This window comes from Pantherophis guttatus, chromosome 5 (assembly GCF_059756535.1).
Source record: "Pantherophis guttatus breed Tessera chromosome 5, ASM5975653v1, whole genome shotgun sequence".
Classification (NCBI taxonomy): domain Eukaryota; kingdom Metazoa; phylum Chordata; class Lepidosauria; order Squamata; family Colubridae; genus Pantherophis; species Pantherophis guttatus.
Window position 1 is genome coordinate 17,754,779 of NC_142067.1, and position 25,880 is coordinate 17,780,658.

Genomic DNA, 25,880 nt, shown 5'->3' on the forward strand with positions numbered 1-25,880 from the left:
GGCAGTCTCCATCAGACGCAGGCAAAAGTCCTTGAATGTGGAATGTTGTTATGACTAACTTTCTACCGCTCCAACAACAACCTCCTCCCAACTTCCCCAGCTAAAATATGTGGCAGTTTAGAAGCAAAAAGAAAATTGTCTTCCAAAACTGACAGGGGGATTCAAATAAATTAACAATCGGTTCTCTACCCTAATAACCGGCTGGGTGGGCATGGCCATGGTGGGCGTGGCCAGGGGGTGTGACAGGCAGCACTCGGCCTCCTGCAGGCTCCTGGGAGAAAAAAAAGGCTGTGGAGGGCCATTCACTTCCCCGGGCTCCGGAGGCTCTCTGGAGCCTGGAAATGGGCCCATTTTTCCCCTCTATGAGCCTCTGGGAGGCCCATTTTCAACCTCCCCAGGCTCCACGTGTCCCCTGCACTTACCTGGGATCCAAACCGGGCTGCGTGGGGACTCCTGGGAGGTGAGGGACAGAGTGGGGCAGGGCTAACTGGTCATCAGAACTACCAGTTCGCCCAAACTGGTCTGAACTGGCTGAATCCCACCTCTGGCTGTGACATGTCTGTACCTACAAAGATCAGAATCATCATGCAAAGGTTTTCCCTATGACACTCAATAGAAGTGAATGTTGGACTTAAAAGAAGCAGGATAGAAAGAGTATCAAAAGAACATCCAAAATGGCTACCAGAATACCACAACCCTTAGGAATAATGATAACTCAGAAACCCATATTTACACTCAGAAAAGAGCTATCTAAAGTCAAAGACAAATACAGAAGGAAGACAACAGCAGCATAGTATACAAAATCAATTGCAACAACTGTAACCAATTCTATGTGGGGCAACAGGAAGGCAATTGAAAACTAGGGGTCATGAACATCAACTAGCAGTTAAATGGCATGACCAAAAATCCCTGATCTCAAATCACATTGATAGTAAACAACACCAGTTCGATGGGGAAGGAACAAAAATCATTGGCCATGCCAATTGAAAGACCATTCAAATGAAAGATATATATACTGGAATGGAGAAGATGGATTGACTATATTCAAAACAAGTATCAGACTAAAAAGCTTCAAATAGCCTATGAATGAAACATTCAATTTAGTTTTTTAGTTTATGTCTATAGTTTGTTTTTGAACTATGTGGAGTTAAGGACCAAGGGAGAATTTGGAGTCTATAAAATGTTAGCATATTTTAATTTATGATTGTTAAATGCTATACCTTGTATTTGCTCTGGGAAGTCCGGGGAGGGGGGTAGGGGGAAGGGGGAGGAGGGGGGGGTGGGAGGGTGGGAGGGAGGCAGGGAGAAAATGTTTGTATCTTTGATAAAACTTTTTTAATAAAAAAAATCATTGGCCACGCCAATACCCGGCACACATGGGAATTTCTGAAGCCTGGTATTCTACCAAAGGAGCAATTAACAAGCATATTAGTCTAGATCCAGCATATGAATACATAAGAAACCACACCATTCAAATGACCAATCAACAAGAGAACCAATCAGCTGCTCAGAATTTAAATATAGCTCCAAATGAACAACCAATCACACAACCAACTGACCACACCGGCACACAAGACATTTATAAGCGAAGGAGAATAGGACAAGAAAATCCTGCTGATGACGTTACCTGGTCTGGTAATGAAACGTTCATTGAAACAAGCTTGGAGAGCAAACCACTGCCAAAATAGAAAAAGTATTTCTATCTTTTGAACTTTGGTTTAGAGAAGACTCCTGAGAATAACATAGATAGCCAAGAATGCAAACAAAGGGTCTATGGAATAAATCAGTCCAGAGTCTCATTTAAGGCATATATTTATAGCTCTACATGCTCCAGCACATCCTTTGGAGATCATCAGTCTTTTCTGTAAAGAAAAGGAAAAACTATCATTAGACCAAGTTAACTTGCTAATACAGCTCATGAAACATTACCCAATAGCCGGGAGGAAAGAAGAAGCAACAATAAAACAGAACCAGATAAAAATCCTTGTAGGCCCTGGCACTCCAATTAGAGACCTCTCACAACAGATTTATAGACAAATGTTTGGGTTGCGTATAATGTATAAATTAAAAAGCATAACACTATATCAATATTTTATTTATCTTTGATGCCTAAAACGTTTTCATAAGACTCTAGTGGTTTTGAAAACACTGGTTCCTGTGCTCGCTTTGCCCTTGCTGTCCTGCTCACACAACACAGTGGATGAGCTCCTTCTATATGTTGAACCCACAAAGTACCTGTAATTCCAATTTAGCCTGGTCTAACAGAATAACTGAATAACAGAGTTGGAAGGGACCTTGGAAGTCTTCTAGTCCAACCCCCTCCTCAAACAGAAAACTGTATACCATTTTAGACAAATGGCTGCCCAATTTCTTCTTAAAAATCTCCAGTGTTGGAGCATCCACAACATCTGGAAGCAAGAAGCACTGATTAATTGTTCTCACTGTCAGGAAATTTCTCCTCAATTCTAGGTTGGTTCTCTCCTTGTTCCAGTGGTGAGTTGCCTCCGGTTCAGACCGGTTCGCAAGAACCGGTAATAAAACCAACGGGAGGTTTCACCCACTGACCCGGACGTCGTCATAGGTGATCTGCACATGTGCAGAAGCTTCTGCACATGTGCAGAAGAGCTTGCATGGGTGGGCTCAATGCGAACCGGTAGTAAAGGTAAGTAGAACCCACCTCTGCCTTGTTCGTTTCCATCCATTGCTTCTTGTCCTGCCCTTAGGTGCTTTGGAGAATAGGTTGACCCCCCTCTTCCTTGTGATAGCCCCTCAAATATTGGATCACTGCTATCATGTCACCCCTAGTCCTTCTTTTCATTAAACTAGACATACCCAATTCCTGCAACCATTCTTCATACGTTTTAGCCTCCAATCATCTTCGCACAGCATCTCGTCTAGATGGTGTGCAAACCTATCCAATAATTAAGTTATTCCAGTTATTCTCTTTTGCCCCAATCAACTTCATTGTGGGGCAAAATGTGAGGAATGTATACTGCCTTGGGTTCCTGATGGAAAGTTGAATTAGAAATCTAACAAATACAATACATTGTAAAGATACCTTTTTCTTTAAAAATAATGCTGGCTTTTAAGTTGTCACCGATCTGTTGAATGGATACACTTTTAAACAATTTTCCTTGGGATAGTTTTAGATTGATTCGTCCATCTCTCATACCCATTGTATGTGTGGGAATATATAGCATTGCTTTACTGCTCATTAGATGGAATGAGATAGCCATTTTAAGCAGGAGACTGGGGATGCCTTAGAAAAGATCAGCAAATTTTTCTCCAAGCTAATTGTTTCATAAAAATAAACAATATTAGCTTTGAAAGGCACCTAAATGATCTTTAAAATAGAGAATGGAACCATGGTATGTAGCAGGATTAAGCTATCTTCATTAGTTTTTTAAAAAATTCTTTTATTTTGCCAAGTGGCTAAAGCCAAAACGCTGAAGTTGGAGCCCCAGTCCAGTGGGAATAACAAAACAGATAAGGGTAGTAATCCTCCAAAACACTAAAAACTCAAAAGACCCATTTAAAAAATGCATATCCCAACTCTTGATTTTTTCAAAGTGAACTTGACTGCCAAGGGAAGGGAAAAAATGCATGGCTGACTTTTGTGGGGAAACCAGGAAAAGCTTCCAAGACTATAATAAACGGGGCAGTAAATGCTAGATACACTGGTGTACAATATCAGACTTTGCACCTGGTAGCAAACTGCTTAGTTCAAGGCTTTGCAATGCTCTGTGCATTCCCAATCTTTCAAATCTGATCTGATGCTGTTCGCAGCTAAAAGAGGTGACCAGCAGACGGGAGGCTAAACACTTCTACAGGCTCCTGGTCTTGGTTTGGTTCTGATCAATCCAACTTAAATCCTAAAAAATGCTACGCGGTAATGCACTTTGTTCCTCTAGTTGCATTCCTTGGAAGAAATTCAGGCATTACCACTGAAGTAGAACAATCTAGACAATAGAAATGCAGATCAAGTTTGGACAGAGCACATCATCAACATTAGAATAGAGAAGATGAGCTTCAGTTATACAGACAAGCTGATTCTGAACACTTCGATGCTTCGGTACGAGTGATTCACGGATATGTGTTTTCAGCTTTAGACTTGCTCCGTAATATTTGCATTTCTCACAATGCCACTCGCCCAAATTGAAAGCTATTGCACCATTGATTTTAATGGAATTTAGCATAGCGCATGCTGTAGAAAGAGAAAGAGAGAGAGGGAGGGAGGGAGGGGGGAGAGAGAGAGAGAGGGAGGGGGGAGGGAGGGAGGGAGGGAGAGAGAGAGAAATGTAGCTGCTGGTGCATAAAATAACCAAAACCAATATTCTTTGTAATAGTCATTTGACACAAAACCTTACTACATTTCTTGGTATGATTCCAAGATATTCTTAGTGATGTTAACACAGAGATAGCTTCATTTAAATAATTTGTTTTTCACTATAATAGCTTTTCTTGCTGTGTGGAAAAAAATAACAACACATAGACCTTTGAAAAGGTTCCTTCTCAGCTTAATGCTTCAAGATTATAGTATTTGATCATTATTTCTGAAAGGCAACATGTGTTGCTGCACCATATGGGCTTAACTTGAACACAGGCTCAAGAGCAGTTTCAGCTAACATGAGGCATTTCCTATTTCTCAACTCATCTAGGACTTCCAAGAAGGAAGTTGATACAAAATGCCTGGATTTCTGGGACATGAGGGGTTGTTCCAGAAAGGTGGATGACATGATAGCAGTGTTCCAATATCTAAGGGGCTGTCACAAAGAAGAGGGGGTGAAGCGCCTGAAGCAGGGGTGAAATTCAGCAGGTTCTGACAGGTTCTGGAGAACCAGTAGCGGAAGTTTTAAGTAGTTTGGAGAACCGGCAAACACCACATCTGGCTGGTCCCAGAGTGGGGTGGGAATGGGGATTTTGCAGTATCCTTCCCCTGGAGTGGGGTGGGAATGGAGATTTTGCGGTATCCTTCCCCTGCCACGCCCACCAAGCCACGCCCACAAAACCGGTAGGGGAAAAAAATTGGATTTCACCACTGACCCGAAGAGATTCGACTTGGAACTAAGGAGAAACTTCCTAACAGAACAATTAACCAATGGAAAGAGCTTGTCTTCCAGAGTTGTTAGTGCACCATTGCTGGAGGTTTAAAAAAAAAAAAAGATTGGACAAACATTTGTCCAGGATGATCTAAGGTCTCCTGTCATGGGCAGGGGTTTGGAAGAAAGCATCTCCAAGATTTATTTATTTATTTTATTAGTCATATTTCTATGCCACGCACTCTCCGAGGACTCTGGGCGGCTTACACCAAAGACAGTATACTAGATAGCATATTGCCCCCAACAATCTGGGTCCTCATTTTACCCACCTCGGAAGGATGGAAGGCTGAGTCAACCTTGAGCCGGTGAGATTTGATCCGCTGATCTGCTGAACTAGCAGTCAGCTGAAGTAGCTGCAGTACTGCAACCTAACCACTGTGCCACCTCGGCTTCCCAATTCTATGAAATGAATGAATGAATGAATGAATGAATGAATGAATGAATGAATGAATAAATAAATAAATAAATAAATAAAAATTTAAAATAAATAAAATCACCTAGCTGGTTTTGTGCTGAGAGTTGTACTATAACTCAGAGTCTCCCAGTTTCTAGTCAGATGCCTTAACCACTACTCCAAACTGCCTTTAACACATTTCAATTTTGCCTTTATTTGTGTCTTAGTTATATTGTTTTAATTTCCTTTATACCTTGAATATCATAATTAGTCAAAGATGAAAATCTTATCACCATTGTAACATAAAGTAATGCCCTAAATAAAATTCAGAAATGCTTTTATTACCTGATTATTTTCATGACTCTTTTTTCCCTACTACAAGGAAATGTTTCATATGGTTTTTCTAAAAATCGACAGTCTCCTAACTGTACAGATGTATGTATGGAATTTTCTTTTATACCTTTTACATTTTTCAAAAGCCAATTTGTTCCTACTGTCAGTGCAATATTGGCCTTTCACGTCCATTCCTGACTGCTGTTTTTTCTCTCTCTCTTCTTTTCAATGCACTTTTTATTGGCATCTATTTTGCTTGATTGAACTGTATCTGATTCCAAAGAAGCGAAGCCAAGAAAGGTCATTTCAATAAGAACCAGAGATTCTCTTTTTCTACTTGGTGGCAGGAAGTTGGTCTTCTGGAAATTTTCTTATTGCTTACCTTCCCAATATTTTATTTATTTGTTTTTAAGACATTTTATTTTGCCCTTCAGAAGTTGTCTGGCGTTCCTAAACTAGGCTATGTCTGAACAGAACATCCAATTATTCTAAAAAACATGTCTCTTTTCTCTACATCTTTAAGTTGCTGGTTTGAACAACACTGAATTAGACAATTCAAAGTTTTATTTCAAACCACAGTAACACAATTTAGTGAGAGGAAAAGAATCCATACAGTAAAAATCCCTTCTTAAAATGCAAATTTTAAAATTTATATGTGTATAAGCATCTGGGAATTTTAGGTTTGCTAGGCATGGAAATTGGGACTGAAATCACTCCTGTATAAAAGAGGGTATAGAACAGTGGAGAAATCCATTTTTTTCCCCCTACCAGTTCTGTGGCCGTGGCTTGGTGGGCATGGCAGGGGAAGGATACTGCAAAATCTCCATTCCCACCCCACTCCAGGGGAAGGATACTGCAAAATCTCCATTCCCACCACACTCCAGTGGAAGGATACTGCAAAATCCCCATTCCCTCCTTATTCCTGGGGAAGGATATTGCAAAATCTCCATTCCCACCCCACTCTGGGGCGAGCCAGAGGTGGTATTTGCTGGTTTTCCGAACTACACAAAATTTCCACTACCGGTTCTCTAGAACCTGTCAGAACCTGCTGAATTTCAACCCTGGCATAGAATATCACTGGCTTCCTATCTAGAGAAAAATGGGTAATTTAGTGGTGTGTAGAATGGATAGAGAGATAAGAAAGATGGGTTAAGAGGCTAAATAGGAAGAAAGGGGTTTTTTTTTTGACTCTCCAACAACCCTGCAAATCAAGATTATTCAAAGAAATAACATTAGAGGCAATATGGGACTTTGATTTATCAGTAATTCTTCAGATAATCTATTTATTTATTTATTTATTTATTTATTGAATTTCTATACCGCCCTACTCCCGAAGGACTCAGGGCGGTGCACAGCCATGAAATAAAACACATAGATATACAAAATTTAAAATCGAATAAAATGAATTAAATAAATTTGGCTGAATTAATACCCAATTTAAAATACCCATATTTTAAAATCCATTAAAATTTAGAATTTACACTTTAGAAAGGAGGAGATTTAGGCGAGGCCAGCTTGATGAAACAAAAGCGTCTTCAACTCGCGGCGGAAGGTGCGCAGATCCGGAATCCTCCGTATCTCTGGGGGGAGCTCATTCCAGATCGTCGGTGCCCCCACAGAGAAGGCTCTCCCCCTAGGGGCCGACAGCCGACATTGTTTGGCCGACGGCACCTGGAGGAGCCCCTCTCTGTGGGAGCGTACTGGTCGGTGGGAGGCTGTTGATGGTAGTAGGCGGTCCCGTAAGTAACCAGGTCCCAAGCCATGGAGCGCTTTAAAGGTGGTAACCAGAACCTTGAAGCGCACCCGGAAGACCACCGGGAGCCAGTGCAGCTCGCGCAGGAGAGGTGTTACATGGGAGCTCCATGTTGCTCCCATAACCACCCGCGTGGCCGCACTCTGCGCCAGTTGGAGCCTCCGGGTGCACCTCAAGGGGAGCCCCATGTAGAGAGCATTACAATAGTCCAGACGAGAGGTGACGAGGGCATGAGTGACTGTGCGTAACGAGTCCCGATCTAGAAAGGGACGCAACTGGCGAATCAGGCGAACCTGATGAAAAATCCTCCCGGTCACGGCCGTCAAGTGCTCTTCTAAAGACAGCCGTGAGTCCAGGAGGACGCCCAAGTTACGAGCCCTTTCCGTGGGGGCCAATGATTCGCCCCCAATAGCCAGCGATGGTGCCAGCTGACTATATCGGGACGTCGGAAACCACAGCCACTCGGTCTTGGATGGGTTGAGCCTGAGCCCGTTTCTCCCCATCCAGATCCGTACGGCCTCCAGGCACTGGGACATCACTTCAAGGGCATCGTTGGGGTGGTCCGGGGTGGAGATGTACAGCTGGGTGTCATCAGCGTACAGATGGTACTTCACCCCGAAACCACGGATGATCTCGCCCAGCGGCTTTACATAAATGTTGAACAGAAGGGGCGAGAGAACCGATCCCTGCGGCACCCCACATATAAGGGGCCTCGGGGTCGATCTCTGCCCCCCTGTCAACACAGACTGCGACCGGTCAGAGAGAAAGGAGGAGAACCACCGTAAAACGGTGCCTCCCACCCCCAACCCTTCCAGCCGGTGCAGCATGATACCATGGTCGATGGTATCAAAAGCCGCTGAGAGGTCTAACAGGACCAGGACAGAGGAACAACCCCTGTCCCGAGCCCTCCAGAGATCATCAACCAACGCGACCAATGCCGTTTCCGTGCTGTACCCAGGCCTGAAGCCCGACTGGAACGGATCTAGATACGACGCTTCATCCAGGTATTGGGGTAGCTGTCGCGCAACCACACTCTCAACAACCTTCGCAACGAAGCAAAGGTTGGAGACTGGACGATAATTAGCCAATACTGCCGGGTCCAGGGAAGGCTTCTTGAGGAGAGGCCTCACCACCGCCTCTTTCAAGGGGGCGGGAAAGACACCCTCACCCAACGAAGCATTTATAATCCCCTGGAGCCAGCCTCGCGTCACCTCCCGGGAAGCCAGCACTAACCAGGAGGGACACGGGTCCAACAAACATGTGGTCGCGTTCAATCTACCCAGAATCCTGTCCACGTCATCTGGGGTCACAGGATCAAACTCATCCCAGATAACAGTCTCAAGACCTGTCTCCGTCACCCTCGTTGGATCTATCCCGTCAGAGTCCAGACCTGCCCGAATCTGAGTGATTTTGTCATACAGATATTGAACAAAATCCTCGGCTCTCCCCTCCAAGGGGTCCTCCCGCGCTTCCTGGTGGAGCAGGGAGCGGGTCACCCTAAACAGGGTGGCCGGGCGATTATCTGATGACGCAATAAGAGCAGTAAAATGAGTACATTTTGCTGCTTTTATCGCCACTAGGTAACTCCTAATATAAGATCTTACCAGTGTTCGGTCAGATTCAGAAAGACTAGCCCTCCAACAGCTCTCTAGGCGTCTTTTCCGGCGCTTCATCTCCCTCAGCTCCTCGGTGAACCAAGGAGCCAGGCGAGATCGGCGCCGGGTCAGAGGCCGCAAAGGCACGACTCGATCCAGGGCTCCAGCAGCCTCCCTATCCCAGGCGGCCACTAGGTCCCCAGATGAGGCGTGAGCCAGAACCTCCGGGATTGGCCCAAGTTCCATCTGGAACCTATCAGGTTCCATCAGGCGCCTGGGGCGGTACCATCTTACCGGTTCCGCCTCCCTGCGGTGGGGTGCTGCGGTTCGAAGGTCAAGGCGAAGGAGCGAGTGATCTGACCATGACAAGGGCTCGATGACTATATCCCCTATCTCGAGATCACTCAACCACTGTCCAGAGACAAAAACCAAGTCCAGTGTGTTTCCCCCAGTGTGCGTAGGGCCATGAATTAGTTGGGTCAGGTCCATGGCCGTCATGGAAGCCATGAACTCCCGAGCCACCTCAGACGCCTCACCCACGGATGGCAGGTTGAAATCCCCCATGACCATAAGTCTGGGGGTATCAACCGCCACCGCGGCAATAACGTTGAGTAGCTCGGGCAGGGCTGCCGCCACGTGGCAGGGAGCCAGGTACGTGATCAGCAAACCCATCTGAACCCCGTGGCCCCACTTCACAAGGAGGGACTCACAACCGGCCGTCTGAGGAACAGTGGTCTCCCTCGGCCTAAGGCCTTCTCTAATAATAACCGCTACTCCCCCACCCCTCCCCTGTGACCTTGGCTGATGGAATGCGTGGAAACCTGGTGGGCACATTTCTACCAGAGGGACCCCTCCCTCTGGGCCCAACCAGGTCTCCGTAATACCCGCCAGGTCCGCTCCCCCCTCGTAAACAAGATCACAGATGAGGGGGGCTTTATTTACTACAGACCTGGCGTTGCACAACATCAGACGAAGGCCCAGGCCCTGAAGGTCTGTACTACCTGGAGAACGGGTGGAGCCTTGGGGGCCGGAGCACTCTACCGCTTGAAGACAGCGGGTGCGTGCTCCCTTAACATGATATGGCCCCCTGCTCCCGCCATATCTACCCCTCCCACACACAGTACCGATGGTGAAAGCATAGTCTGGACCAGCTCGACCCCCTCCGGATCCCCCACCACCCCCGCCGAACGTCCTGGCCAAGCCCGACTCTCCCCCTAGTGGGTTATCCCCCAAACCCACAATCCTAATTCCACTCCCACCCCCCTCCCCCCTCCCAGAACCCCTTAAAAGTTTAAACAAGGACAATTTTAAAAAACCCCGCAGCCCCCTCTTTGCGGCATGCCACCTCTCGGGACTCCAGAGCCCGTCATCGAGGTAGGCCCTCGATAGAATGGAGGGCCAAGCCTGCGAGAGGGGGGAGTCTCGCAGACCAAGAAGCTCCGCTGCTGAGTACATTAATCATAATGGGTAACACGACCATATCCTGAGGGTGTATATAAAGGACCGAGGAGAAGATAAAAGAATGGGGGATCTCAGAGACATATTTGCAGGACCAAGTCCCCTGTCCCCTCACAACAGAGGACATAGTCCAAAGCCAGGACGACCACAGTTCCAAGGGGGAAATAGATCTAACCACCCTCTCACGGTGGTTAGGTCAGCTGGACAACCCCCTCTTGTGGTGGGGTGGCAGCAATGAACCGGTGCATATAGACAGCGTCCAGGGGTCAGGTCCAAAAGTCGCCCTCTCACGGCGTTTTGTCCGGTGGTAAAGACCGATGGTAAGGTCCCCTCGCTGGTAAAGTCCCCTCGCTGGTAAAGTGCATATGTGTGGAAAGCTGGTAAAGTGCATATATGTAGAAAGCGTCCCGGTTCAGCCCCCAGGGGCTCTGACATCTGGCCACCCTCTCACGGTGGTCAGGCAATGTCTAGCCCCCTCAGCCGACGAGATGCAGCCATGTACCGGTCTCCCATTCAGATGAAAATAGTCCTCTCCAGAGTCAGGGGGATTCAGAATAGTAATAATAATAGGGCATAGCGCCAATGGGTCCCACAGGCTGACAGTTGGTCCAGGTGGGCCCAGTTCTAAAAGGGAACGCTGGAGGAGAAAGAAATGGGGCAGAAATGGGGCGGCTTTCTCAAGCCCCCCCGCCCCCCGCACAACCACAAATTGAGGCCTCCCGAGGCCCAGAAAATCGCTCCGGGTCCTTTCCGCCCAACCGTGGTTGCAGGTCTCCCAGACCTGTTGGTTTGTTGCCCCCCCAGCTCCTACTCCAAAAAGGGGGGGGTCCCCAGCGCCGTCTGACCGCCTGCTGGCCTCCACAGCAACCGCCATCGCCGCCACCACCGCGCCATCGTTGCCAGCCCCCAAAGAGCCTGGCGACGTCCCAGAGGTCTTCAGGGGGTGCCCGACACATCGTGTAGCACTTCGGGCCACCCCCCCGGGCTTCGAAACTTGCCGCGCGGCGGGCGCCCCCCGGCACAACGCCGCTCCCTCTAATTGATGGCTCCGGCTGTGAAAGAAACGCTGCCGACGCTGCCGACGCCCAGCTGATCAGCCTGGCGCTCCACGCATCGCCCCTTCCCCTCGGCTCAGTCACGGAGGGAAAGAAAACCCTCTCCGTGCTGGCCGGGAGCTCCCCTGACAGGTCCTGGGGTCGAGGATCTTCAAAACGACCCCCAAAGGACCCAAAGGGTAGGTCGGCGCCCCATCCTCAGATCGCCATCCCAGCGGGCGCCGCCATCTTGGACATGCGCAAATTTGAGAAAATGAACTTGTGGATCTATGTGGATTACTGTCATTTTTAATAGTTCGTTTTATGTTTTTCTAATGCTGGTTTTTAATTTTTATTTAACTATAGAAAGGTCAGCTGTGAAGAAGACTTTAATGCAATGCAATAATAACAGCTCATTTAGAACTGATCTCTAGTCTTCTAATTATAGATGCCACATTAAAAAAAGGATTTTGTATCAATGCGGGTGACTTCTAGGGGGAAATATAGCAGACTGAAGACAGCTCCATGAAAAGCAGAGCTAATGACTACAATGGAATGAAGAGCCAGTGAGTAGACCAACTCTTCAATAATTCCTTTTGAGACAAGGAGAGGAGTTGAGATTGCCCAAAAGTGCTCCAGACAGCTGATCCTTAAAAATTTATATTTGTTGTGATGAAGGTACAAATAACCTCTTTAACCTATTTAAGTTGAAATAGTCCACAGAAGGAATGTGAGCATGGCAAATGTCTCAGAAGGGACCCTCCCTAGTTTCTTGGGCTGTAAAGCAGTGGTGGGATCCTGCCAGTTTAACAACCGGTTTGGTGATTGCACGGGCACGCGCCTGAGGCGCGCTGGGTGCATGTGGACAGTTTTATGAAAACTTACCTTCCATGTTACTGCTGGGGAGTAACACAGCTGAGGCGCGGCAATCCGCTCTGCCGCACGAATCAGCTGAGAAGATATAGGTCAGTAAAGCACAGGGACGGGCAGGCGGGCCCTCCTGATCATCGCAGCGAAACCAGTTCACTCTCAACTGATTGTTGGAGCTATAGGTTCGCCCAAACAGGTAGAATCCCATCCCTGCTGTAAAGGCGAAGGGGAAGAAATGTACTTTCAGACTTTCAAAACTGATGTCAACCTTGCAAGGTAGTGCACACAAGAAGCCCATCCAGACGAACTAATTCTACATTATTGTAAGCTGACATCACAATAAAAGAATCTTGTAAGTCTGAAAGAAGAATGGGGATACCCCCTAAAGTTTCACTAAGCAGAAAAACAGCATGAGAATAGAATGTATCTTTCATTAGCTATAATTTGATGGATTTTTAAAAATGTTTCTGTGGAAGTCATTTAAGTTAGCTTTGGCTGAAGCTGCACACACATGAAGGATAAAAGAATATGGAATGGTTAGAAATATAATTAACAGCCATCATCTTCCAGATAGCTAACCCCTCATGTCCTCTTATCCTAAATTGGAGAGTAATGATTTAATGTCATGTGCCGATTCTTTTTATTTTTTTCCATTTTTGACATTTTTTTTCTGTACAAAGTACAAAAGTTAAAGGGATCGTTAATTAATAAATTCTTTTAGTCTCAAGGAGTTCAGTTGTCTTCAAACTGTATTTCTTGCAGAAAACTGATTTGCTTATTTTTCTCTGTCAAAGATTTAAAATGGACTCAAGGGTCTTCATTAAAATCGAGGGAAGAAACGTAACAGTTTTCCCCTATTCCCAGTTCCACACATCTTGATTGAATACTCAAATGTGTAATTGTTATTTCAGGCATGATGTAATGCAGAAGGAACTATTTTGGTTCACTGAAACTGGAAGCCATTTCATTTAAGCTAGGGTTCATTTCTTCTAGAATATCAGGTAAATCTAAGGTTTTGGAATCAAATTACATTAGTTGCAGAGAATGGGATACAATGAGAATTATGATCGAGATATAAATCAGTGGTGGGTTGCCCCCGGTTCGGACCAGTTCGCAAGAACCGGTAGTAAAATTGGCGGGAGGCCCCACCCACCGCCCTGGATGTTGTCAGCGGCGATCTGCGCATGTGCAGAAGCAAGGCGCACACGCGATCCCATTGCGAACTGGTAGTAAAGGTAAGTAGAACCCATCCCTGATATAAATGTATTGTGAATAATATCTGAGTTTTTCAAAAAGCTGCATCATTCTAAATTCATATCGTCTTCTTTATTGGGCTAATCTGTTTACTTGTAGCTCATACCCCGAACACCGTGTTTTCATTTCTGCTGGTAGAACGCATCCCTTTGATTTATTAGATCTTTCTCTTTTCTCTCCAATGTATTTATTTAACTAGGCTTGTGTGCCCTTCCAATCATACCTGACCCTGAGTAGTTTACAGACCTCCCCAAACATCAATAAGATTAAAGATGTAACACAAGAATCTAAACTAAATAATCTAATCAGCTGTCAGAAGAGCTTTGGGCTACATCAAGAGACCTTCTGTGTTGTGATGGAAGGAAGAAATAGTTTCTCTCTTTGGTCAGAAAGAACTCAGGAATAAGGGGTTTAATTCTGCTTGGCACAATACAAGAAGAAAGTTGAGGAACTGGAAATAGAGCTAAGAAAAACCACTGTGGACAGTGAGGTATTGGAGATTAAATGTTATGAAGAATGTGGAAAGAACTTGGTATCAATATAAGAGAATATTTATAGCTCAGGGCTCAACTGTGGGGTCCTTGGAGCTTTCTGACCTTGTTTGTTTTCTTGCAAATCTTTCGTTACTCAACTAAGAAACATTATCAGTGCTAGAGTTGTGTATGTTTAGCTCAAAGAAGAAAAGGATAACGCACTGTTTCTTAACCTTGAGACCTTGAAGATATGTGGACTTCAACTCCCAGAACTCCTGGCTGGGGAATTCTGGGAACTGAAATCCACAATTTCAAGTTGCCAAGATGGGGAAACCCAGTGGTGAAATCCAATTTTTTTTACTACCAGTTCTGTGGGTGTGGCTTGGTGTGTGTGAGATGTGGCTTGGTGGGCGTGGCAGGGGAAGGATACTGCAAAATCTCCATTCCTACCCCACTCCTGGGGGAAGGGTATTGCAAAATCCCCATTCCCACCCCATTCTGGGGTCAGCCAGAGGTGGCATTTCAAACTGCTCAAAATTTCTGCTACCAGTTCTCCAGAACCTGTCAGAGCCTGCTGGATTTCATCCCTGGAGAAACCCTAAACTAAGGGGATATGTGATAGCAGATTTCCAAAAACTGAAGTGCTGTCACAGCACGGAGAGTTGGATTTATTGGTCGTACAATAGTTCTTAGCATTAATACAAGATTCCCTGGTGGAAACTTTGTCACTTAACAACTGAAGTGGAATTGATGTAAGTCTGGTACAGTCACGTGATGTTTCACTTAATGACTACATTGCTCACCAACAGCGTTGTCAGTCCCAACTGCTGCCATTAAGTGAGGACTGCCTGTGGTAAATAATGACTCTACTCTTGATTGACTTTGTATTGGTAACATACAAGGCAGTAATGCAGTGAGGATATGGGTTTAGGTACAAATTATACCATCCAGCCCTCCTGCCTTAGAAAATGTGCTGGATGATCATTTTGTTTATCAGATTAAACCAGAGGTGGGTTTCAGCAGGTTCTGACCAGTTCTGGAGAATCGGTAGCAGAAATTTTGAGTAGCTCGGAGAACCGCTAAATACCACCTCTGATTGGCCCCGCCCGCATCTATTCTCTGCCTCCCGAGTTGCCTCCCAGCTGATCGGGAGGAAATGGGGATTTTGCAGTAACCTTCCCCTGGAGTGGGGAGGGAATGGAGATTTTACAGTATCCTTCCCCTGGAGTGGGGTGGGAATGGAGATTTTACAGTATCCTTCCCCTGCCACGCCCACCAAGCCACGCCCACAAAACCAGTAGTAAAAAAGTTTTTGAATCCCACCACTGGATTAAACATTTAGTATCCATAAGCAAGTCCCACTTTCAAATGGATGGGATGTTGCATCAATTTATTAGGCTGACAGTGATGGCTGCATATGGTCTAAAATTATGTTTTGTGCATCTGGTTCCATTAGGTATTGAAATGATTATAGAATCAGCTTGAATTGCCTTGGTTCTGATTTTGGACAATGATATATATGAGTACCTCCTGCTTTTGTGAAGGGGAAAAAAATTATTGGTGACTTTCCCCTGAAACTGCCTCATATTTGTTTCAAAATACCTTTTTATTTTCTGAGACTTCTTAGTTTTAGCATTCATTCAATGTTGCTGAGGGCTCTGTGTTGTTGCCAATTCTATTATTATGTGCTTTTAATGTGGCAGTACTTTAATTATGTAAGCTGCTTTTGAACTCATTTTGGGGAAGGATGTGATAGAAATAGTAGAAGAGAGGAATAAATTGTTCTGGCTGGTCAGGGACAGAGTAAATTCTCAAAAATGACGTTGCATTTTAAAGACTAGATTAGGCACCTGAAAAAAACATTCCTAATCCCCCTTTGACCTGTTTGATGTCTGTTACTTTCCACTTTATGCTTGCTTGCTACAGAAATTGCATATATTCATGCTGTCTGCATCTGGAGCTGTGGATGGCAAAAGGGATCCTGCAAGATTTGATGAAATCTGATGAAAATTTTCTCTCACCCGAAGAGTTTTATGTAGCCACTGCTTCCTTTTCACCTCCCATGTACCTAAAGATTTGATATGTTTTTTCCTCAGATTAAACAGTATATCAACAAAATACCAAATCCAGTGCGAACACTTGGCTAACTGTGCAATGAATCATCTTCAGCATGTGTGGATAAGTGACGTGGCAAAATCAGGAGACAGTAGATTAGAAGACAAAGAATTAATAATAATAATTATAATAATAATAATTTTATTTCTATACCGCCCTTCTCCTGAAGGACTCAGGGCAGTGTACAGCCTATTAAAAACACAAAAATATACGGATATCAATTAAAAAATAATTAAAATTATTAAATAATTTCAGCCTAAATTAAAACCCAAAAATTTAAAACGCCCAATTTAAAATCATTTACTTTGATAGCCCGGCCTGGCGGAACAGCAGGGTCTTGAGGGCACAGCGAAATACACGGAGGTTGGAGATCTTGCGCAATTCCGGTGGCAGTTCATTCCATAGGGCAGGAGCTCCCACAGAGAAGGCTCTCCCCCTGGGTGTCGCCAGCCGACATACCTTGGCCGATGGCACCCCGAGGAGCCCCTCTCTGTGGGAGCGGACTGGCCGGTGGGAGGCTACTGGTAGCAGAAGTCAGTCTTGAAGGTACCCGGGTCTTACGCCATGGAGAAGACCACAAAGAAGCAAAAAATGAAAATTGAAGCTGAAAGATTGGAGCATAATCCAGCTGCGGTGGTCCTAGTGGTTATTGGCACACTTGGTGCCATGCCAAAATATTTTGGACAGCACTTTGAAAATCTGGGGGTTGACAAAAGTTCTGTTAATTGCAAAAGGCCACACACACATTACCACATCCTAGATACTTGGGAAGAATCCTATGCCTATGAAGGACAACTCCAGCTAAAAACTGGCAGCTGTGACTTCATGTTATTTACAAATAACAACAACAACAACAACAACAACCCCATGGCTGGGCCTGGATGGCTATCCCGTGGTTGGGCCTCGATGGTTACTGGATGTGATCCCTATGGTTATGGGAATGCCAGTCTTCAGATCGGTAGTGGCTTAGCCACCGTGAACCAACTGAAGCATCTACCATCACCAATGATGAGAAGAAATCAACAAAATTCTATGCCGGATCAGTCGTCGCCCGGATCAACCAGGACTGCATCAGATGCTATGGCTCCTGGACATCTGCCGAAAAATGGGCTACAGGGCTCAGTTGCTACTGCTGGGGAACCAGGGCGTGCAACTGTAAAGTGACTGGGACAAAAGCGCAAAGCTTGGACAACCGAAGAAAATGGAGAAATCGTCATTGTCATTGGGGCACTTGGTACCATATCCAAGAATTTTACAAAACACATCAAGAAATTGCAGCTTCCTGCAATAACACCAGCGGAACTGCCAAAAACTGCGCTACTTGGAACATTGTACATCTTAAGAAGGTACTTGGTTGATACCTAGAATGCTGGCAGCACCCCATATCAACTATTAGCACCAGTCAATGGTATTTGTGATGCATTTTTGAATGTTCAGTTGACTGTGTTTCATGTTTAATGAATAAAGTAAATAATAATAATTATTATTATAATAATAGTAATAGGAAGTAGGAAAGCTTGTGATATCAAGTGTTTGTATACTATATGTAAACAAATGCTATCTAAAGGAGACACTTTGAGAGCTGAACCTGGGATCTTTTGAATTCAAAAGTGATCTTCCATCACTATATAATGAGAATTGAGCAACAAAGATGATTAGGGAACTGGAGGCTAAAACATATAAAGAATGGTTGCTGTAATTAGGTATGTCTAGTTTAATGAAAAGAAGGACTAGGGGTGACATGATAGCCATCTCCCAATATCTTAGGGGTTGCCACAAAGAAAAGGAGGTCAACCTATTCTCCAAAGCATTTGAAGGCAGGACAAGAAACAATGGATGGAAATTAATTAAGGAGAGAAGCAACCTAGAACTAAGGAGAAATTTCCTAACAGTGAGAACGGTGGTACAAATTGCCTCCAGAAGTTGTGGATGCTCCAACACTGGAAGTTTTTAAGATGAGATTGGACAATCATTTGTCTGAAATGATACAGGGTTTCCTGACTGAGCAGGGGGTTGGACTAGAAGACCTCCAAGGTCCCTTGCAACTCTATTATTTTGTATTTTCAATCTTAGTGAGCCACTTCCTAGCAAATCAGGTTTGGCAGATTTAAGAAGCCAGACAGCCTGCAATATCAGCCTACATGTAAAAGTGTATTGTAGAGTTATATTGATATGCCAGATTGAATGCCACCTCTCATGCTTGATTATGGGTCCTCTTGATTGTGACTTCTTTGTGCTGTGCATATAGCTATTCTGTTCTTTCAAAAATGCAACAGGTGATTAGTCCTCATGGCTGCATGAACAAATGGCTGTTTTAAATAACAAGTTGCTTCTATCAAATCAAACTATTTGTCTCTTCTAGTGAAAAGCAATTGTTAGGCATGATAGATCTCTTTGTGGGGTGAGAAGGAGCAAATAGTGTGATACAAATTCTGCCTCTTGACACTTGTGAGAGTTATCCCATTGTCACTGCAAAAGGTTACAGTCTGTATTGAGATGTTAGGACTTATATTTTGCTATTGTTGGCCCTGTGATGGTTAAAAACAAGTATCCATAATTTAGGGGAAAGGGGTGTTTTTATCCTCTGATTTCATGAACTGTGGATGATTGGGAATAAATTTGGATTAGTTTAGAGGAAAGGAAATTGTGTAAAGTCTAAAGCTTTGCATGAAATTGGGCACTTGCTGACTAAGAAGATAAAAGAACAAAGAATACTGCTTAAATTGCCCCATCAGCAGAATTGAATAACACGGACACATATTAATAAATCCAGCATTCTTCCTTCAAAAGCTTGTTTATTTGTAATTGACTTTAAAACACAATTATATGTGCTGTACTACTGAAGTGTTCACTCTATAAAAGGCAGCATTTTAGGGATACAATAACAAAAACAACAATACATATATAAATTGCACAAGATAGCAAATTTGCTCCTAACAAGGTTACAGTGATTTTTCCCCCCAATCCTATTTCCAGAAGCATTGAAAAATTGCATTTGTACAAGAGATCTAATATATAAAAAAAAGAGACACATACACATAGAGACAGAATACTTCATAATCTCAGTACATATTGCATTGTTTGCTTTGCTTTTATACAGCTCCAGCAGTGGGGTAGGAGAACTTTTGAGAGGATTGTGATGAAAACATATGATCAATAATTTTCAGTGGGATCATCCATTTCCGTGCCTGGGCTATCAATTTGCCTTATCAACTTGATATAAACCACAGTATTGCTTTTTTGAAAGTGCAATCCTGCAAAATAACCGGATTCAAATGGCATAGTAGAAGATCAAGTGGATGCCTACTTTCTGAGCTAGCACAACATGATATGCTGATAGTTTTGGAATATCTAGACATCTCTAGGCGTTGAGTATGTATATAGGATCTCACTCATCTTACATGGACCATTATATATGAGCAATCTAGTCTATGCTAATATAGCACTAGCAATAGCACTTAGACTTATATACTGCTTCACAGTGTTTTACAGTTCTCTCTAAGCGGTTTACAGAGTCAGCATATTGTCCCCAACAATCTGGGTCCTCATTTTATCAACCTTGGAAGGATGGAAGGTTGAGTCAACCTTGAGCCTGGTGAGATTCGAACTGCCAAATTGCAGGCAGCTGGCAGTCAGCAGAAGTAGCCTGCAATTCTGCATTCTAACCACTGTGCCACCTTGGCTCTTATGGACAGAATATGTTGACACAAGAGAGAGACATTGGAGGAAGCTACACTGTGCGTTTTGCTTATTTACATCAATGATTCTTGTTTTCCCTAAGAATGTGGGTCAATTCAAATGCTAATTTGTAGTATAGTTGTAGTGTAGAATGTAGTGTCCTGGAAAACAGGCACAATATCTGTGATTAAGCTCATATATACATATTTATATAATCCCAACTCTTTCTTGTGATGGTTGTGATGATGGTAATTATAGCCTACCACATTTCTCTGAAAACTCCTTTATTTTTGCTGGCAGGTCACATTCATATAATATCAATATTTTCTTCTCCACAGCTAATTAGTTTCTACTGGCTTTTCCTGTTCTTGATTTTAAATATCTTGTTTGCTTTGTACATTTACTACGGAAAGATACTTAGAAAGCATTGCCATATAATCAGTCAGTTGACCTAATGCATCAACTATATTTGGAGTTTTCATCAGATTAATGAAACGTGCACAATGATACCATGACACTAGCAGTGCCTCTTATACTGTCTAGGTGTCTACAGAGATTCTCAATCATCCAAGTCATGGTTGTCCCACAGGTGCTTTTTCAAAAGGCAATTGGACTTTCTTTGTGTTTGCTTGAAGGCGTTTCGCTTCTCATCCAAGAATTCTTCCAAAGAACTGAAGAAGCTTCTTGGATGAGAGGCAAAATGTCTTCAAAGGAAGCCCCAGGGGTGAAATTGCAATATGAATTTTTCCATTTGCCCTCCCCTTGGACACGTGCATTTGACCATTATGTTTCTCCAATTATGTTTAATACTTGGGAGTAACTGGGTTTTTCTATCTGTTATGAACTGAATCAAACTGTCAAATGGATTGAATTCTCCCCCTTTCTCTCTTTTGCCCAAAACATGCCTTAGTTAAGAAAGAAATGACTGAACCCACCACTAAATAGTTGTAATATTAACAGTTATTTTCAAAATGTAGTAAATTCAGTGCATTACACCACATGATGAGTTTACTAGACCAATGTCATCATGCTGAAGTTGCCAGAAATGTTACTGAAAGACTGTAATTAATTAAGGATTAGTTTGTAATATTTGGCCTGCTTTTATTTACTGAATGCTTATATTCAAAGCTCTAGTCAAGCTACATCAAAGTCATAATCCAGTTAAACAGTATCAGCAATAGTTTAGTTAACTAAACAATTGCTTTTAACTAAACTATTAACTATGGTTTAGTTAATAATTTCCATTACAGGTGATAAAGGAACCAGTTCAATATGCCACTTTCTCGGTTTTCATGTGGAAACATGGGAAATGTTGACCAAGGTATTTAGGGAATAATCTTTTTAAAATATAAGGCTTCTTTGACGTAATAACTACTCCTTTAAAATAAAATTTGTGTACTAAATTAAGCGCCTCAAAAGGTAACGGAGTAAAGAGACAAGCAGATTTCATGGAAAGAAAGGAAAACAAAGAAACACAGAAGAAATATTTACGTTCTCCAGTGTTTCATTACAATAGGAAGTGGTAACTTCTTCAAAATTTGAATTTTGTATTTCAGGAAGAATTTGATGAAGTTAACAAGAAAGCCAGATAAAACATTCAGCTTAATAAAAGGAACCAACTTAGAGAAGTTAGAGAATAGCAGAACAATAGTGGTTTAGAAATTAACAATATTACCCGATAAGAAGCCAAATTTAATTTTATACATGAAATGCTATTGTAAAACCAATTTTTTTCCCTTTAAACATGGAATCAGAAAACAATATAGAAAAATAAAGTGTAATTTTATCAGTGGAAGCCTTCTACCTATTTTCTCCTTTACATTTAAAATCAAGCATTCAGTTCTCTTAACCATGAACTGCCTTACACTTTTATTTAGACATCTCAGACAAGAAATGAGTCAGTATATGTGTGCATTTAACAAGTACAGAACACATACGCATACAAAATAATTGGAAAATATAGTCAATCAAGGAACTTTCCTATTAGAGGTTCACAACCACAGGAACCCTTTTCAAATCCCTTATCAACAGCCAGGAACTAAATGAATGTTATTAATATTGTATGAACCCAATAAACATTTAGTTTGCAAAACTAAGTAAGGCTCAAGGCAATAAATTACTTATTCAAAATACAATTCCAATTATTCTTTTTTTTTTTTAAGTCCCAGGAAATTACAGGCAGCCATGGGAACTATTACTGATGGCAGTTAACTAATACTGTTTTGTGTAATGTAAGGAATATTGCATTCTGCATGTACTTAAAATTATACTGATTTTTAAATCTGCCCTTACGAAGCCATAACTAGAAGTCAACGGTATGGATCTCATCTTTGTTGTGGAAATGCTGTATCAGCTATGGGGCGGCTTTTGAAGCGTAAAAATATTGATTTGGCAATTATTGTGAAGATTGCAGCTAAATAATATTATTCAGCAGTTTCTATTCAAAGGCAAAAAGATGCTAGGTATCCTGTTTCCCCCAAAATAAGACATCCTCTGATAATAAGCCCAATCGGGCTTTTGAGCGCATGGCAATAAGGCCAAGTAGTTATTTCAGGGTTTAAAAAAATATAAGACAGGGTCTTATTTTCGGGGAAACATGGTGCATGTTTCATTCTTGTGTGCTGTGAAGCATCTTATGGACTTCAGACTTGAAACCCTCCATGGCCTTACCAAAAAAGCATATGAGGCCTTTTTGAACTCTCGAGAGCTATACAGCTAAACCTTACAACAGTTCATTTAGTGACCATTCAAAGTTATGGCAACACTGAAAAAAAAGGACTTTTCACACTTGATCATTTCCCCATGGTCACGTGATTGAAATTGAGATGCTTGGCACCCAACTCATGACAGTTGCAGTGTTCCTGGGTCACAGTTTGTGATGTTCTAACTAGCATAGTCAAGGGGGAAGCCAGATTCGCTTAACAGCCGGGTTACTAATTTAACAACTGCATTGATTCACTTAACAAGTGTTGGGTTGTTCTGAAACGCTGACCCAAGAACAATGGTAAAAACGGAGGCAAAACTCACTTAACAACTACCTTGCTTAGCAATGGAAGTTTTGAGCTCAATCGTGATGTAAGTCGAAGATTACCTGTATACCAATCTTCTGTCTTTCACATATCTTCACTACAGTTCCTGTTCCAGCTAGTTTTGACAGTTTGGTCTACAGTTTATGGGCTAAAAGCTGTCTAGATATTATAGTCCAGAGTAGCTAGAAGAATCCAGTTTGGGAAAGGTTACGTTACAGTATATGAATGGCAAGCTTTGTTATTCGAATGACAAGTTTATTAGAATTAAATCCAGTTTGAACACATTAGCAGATAAAATATTATATAAAATGGGAGAGAAGGAGAGAGAAGCAAGAAATCCCAGCTCCAACTTTTGGATCTGCTGGTGGCCTCACTAAACGAGATACATTTTATTTGGATTTTTAGTTAGATGCCTTGCTTCTTTATGTCTAGAGTTCTATGTCCTTGTTAGGAATGGGCAAAGGATTAATTGGAAATATATTTTGAAATTGAGAGAGGTTATTTTAGACTCCCAGCAAGCTATTCCAATTAGACCACAAATATTCTCAGTTTGAAACAGCCCTCATAGGATGGAACAGCCCATTTTGAACTTGAAACTATTGCATTTGGAAAAAAAAAGGTATGCACTATTTGGTTTGTCTAAATCAGATCGGCATGAAATTCAGAAGTGAAGAGCTTGTCAAAGTTATAACCACTGAATTAGGTGATTGAGTATATCACTTCCTTTCAGCTCAATGATCTGTTGAAGGCTTCAGTGTAGCTTTTCTCCTCCATCTTGAGGTTATATACAGGTAGTCCTTGATTTACAACCATTCATTTAGTGACCATTCAAAGTTATGATGGTGCTGGAAAAAAAACCGGTGACTTAATGACTGGTCCTCACACTTATGACTGCTGCAGTGTCCTTGCGGTCATGTGATCATGATTCTGGAGATTTTGCAACCGGCACGTATTTACAATGGTTGCAGCATCCTGAAGTCATGTGAAATCTCCCCAGCTGGCTTCTGATGAGCAAAGCCAAGGAGTAAAGCCAAATTCATGTAAAGACCATGTGATTTGCTTTTAATGACCATGGCAAAAAAGATCATAAAATGAGGTACAATAATGTGATGAGTCGTTTAATGACTCTATTGCTTAGTAATGGAAGTTCTGGTCCCAACTGTGGTCATAAATCAAGGACTACCTATGTGGACTGTAACCGCCTTGGATCCAGCTTGCTTAACGTTCAAACTCACTTGCTGTGATCGGACTACTGTAATGCGTATATCTAGTGTGATGCCTGTATGGCTAGATGCTAGACATTATTGCTACTTTTATATTTCTACTGCAGCACCGGGGTTCTGTAAACCTAATATACCTGTATGTGTTGGTGGCTGTCTATAAATTAGCCATTTTGCCCATACAGGATTTCCTTTTTCCTTAAGTTGGCCTGTAAATGTGCTTAAGTGTGTTTGTGCAAAGGATTTTGTGCAAAAGTGTTGTGAGTACATGCACGCATGAAGAATTGTAAAAGCCAGCTAAGAATTCAGCCGAAGGAGCGCTGCCATCATGCAGCCCGATTTTCATCGTAAGCCTGAAAACATTCAGCCCTCGAGTTCATTTGTTTTCTAAACTCAATCCCAGATTTGCATTTCAGAGTTGTCAATCTGCTTTATTAAAGGTAAGCTGTCATGGCATTTAGCACTTCGAATCAAAAGGCTATGGAGGCAGGCTTTTAGCATAGTTCGCTGGGCAAATCAGCATTGGACAGCTCCTTCTCCCAAGAGAAAGAGGTCCTTTTTAAGTTGCGCATCAAACCAGATGCTCTGGGTTGTTTTTTTCTTTTATCGCGGTGGCCTTGCACTGCAGACACAGTCGCAACGTTCGTGGTGCTCCAGCTGAATATCGATCAGTGACATATTGTGCTTGGTTTTGCCCCTCCTCCTGAGATGACCTGCTTCAGGGATAAATCTCAGCACCTAGTTAAATAAAAAAAAAAAGGAATCAGAAGGTAATTAGAACATGTAGGAACCTTCTAGGCACACCATCTCTCAATAATGTGGAAAGGTAATATTATTCTTCAGCCTTTGATTAGATATTTATTTATTTATTTTATTTTATTTTATTGTTTATTTATTTATTTATTTGTCAACAAGGACAAGGAAACAAGTAACATTATAGACATAGACATGGACACATGTCTAGCCTTGGTAGTACTGTGGTCTAAAGCACCCTGTTATTAAGACCAGCTGCCTGCAATTACTGCAGGTTCGAATCTCGCCAGGCTCAAGGTTGACTCAGCCTTCTATCCTTTCTAAGGTAGGTAAATTGAGGACCCAGTTTGTGGGGGCAATAAGCTGACTTGGTATAAATATACAAAAGGATGAAGGCTATTGCTTAACGCATTGTAAGCCGCCCTGAGTCTCCGGAGAAGGGCGGCATGTAAATCAAATTAAAATAAATAAATAAAATAAATAAAAACATTAAAAAAAACTGGCACAAATAAAAGGATATAAATAGGCAAAACATAGCCATAAACACATAGAATGATTACATATAAATGGGGACAGTAGGACAGGGACGGAAGGCACGCTGGTGCACTTATGTATGCCCCCTTAGGGACCTCTTAAGAAACATGAAAGGTCCACGGTAGACAGTTTAAGGTAAAAGGTATGGGGATTAGAGAGACTAACAACAGGATCAGGTAGAGTGTTCCAGACATTATTGCTTATTTCCTACAATCAAGATTAGAGCGATTTACATTGAGTTTGAATCTATTGATAGCCCTTGTGTTATTATGGTTGAAATTAAAGTAC

At 42.7% G+C, this 25,880-nt stretch overlaps 1 protein-coding gene across 3 annotated transcripts in view; it reads right to left on the bottom strand.

The window, feature by feature from the left end:
* Positions 1-1,565: 1,565 nt before the first annotated feature.
* Positions 1,566-25,880, bottom strand: part of PDGFD (platelet derived growth factor D) — a 206,531-nt gene continuing 182,216 nt past the window's right edge. For 2 of the 3 annotated variants that reach the window (XM_087894633.1, XM_034409244.3), the window contains one exon: positions 19,157-25,043. In XM_087894633.1, coding sequence (XP_087750759.1) covers positions 24,909-25,043 — 135 coding nt within the window. In that variant the 3' untranslated portion in view covers positions 19,157-24,908. Of the gene's footprint in view, positions 1,863-19,156; positions 25,044-25,880 lie in introns of those variants that run through there. The other variant, XM_087894634.1, reaches the window with a different exon arrangement.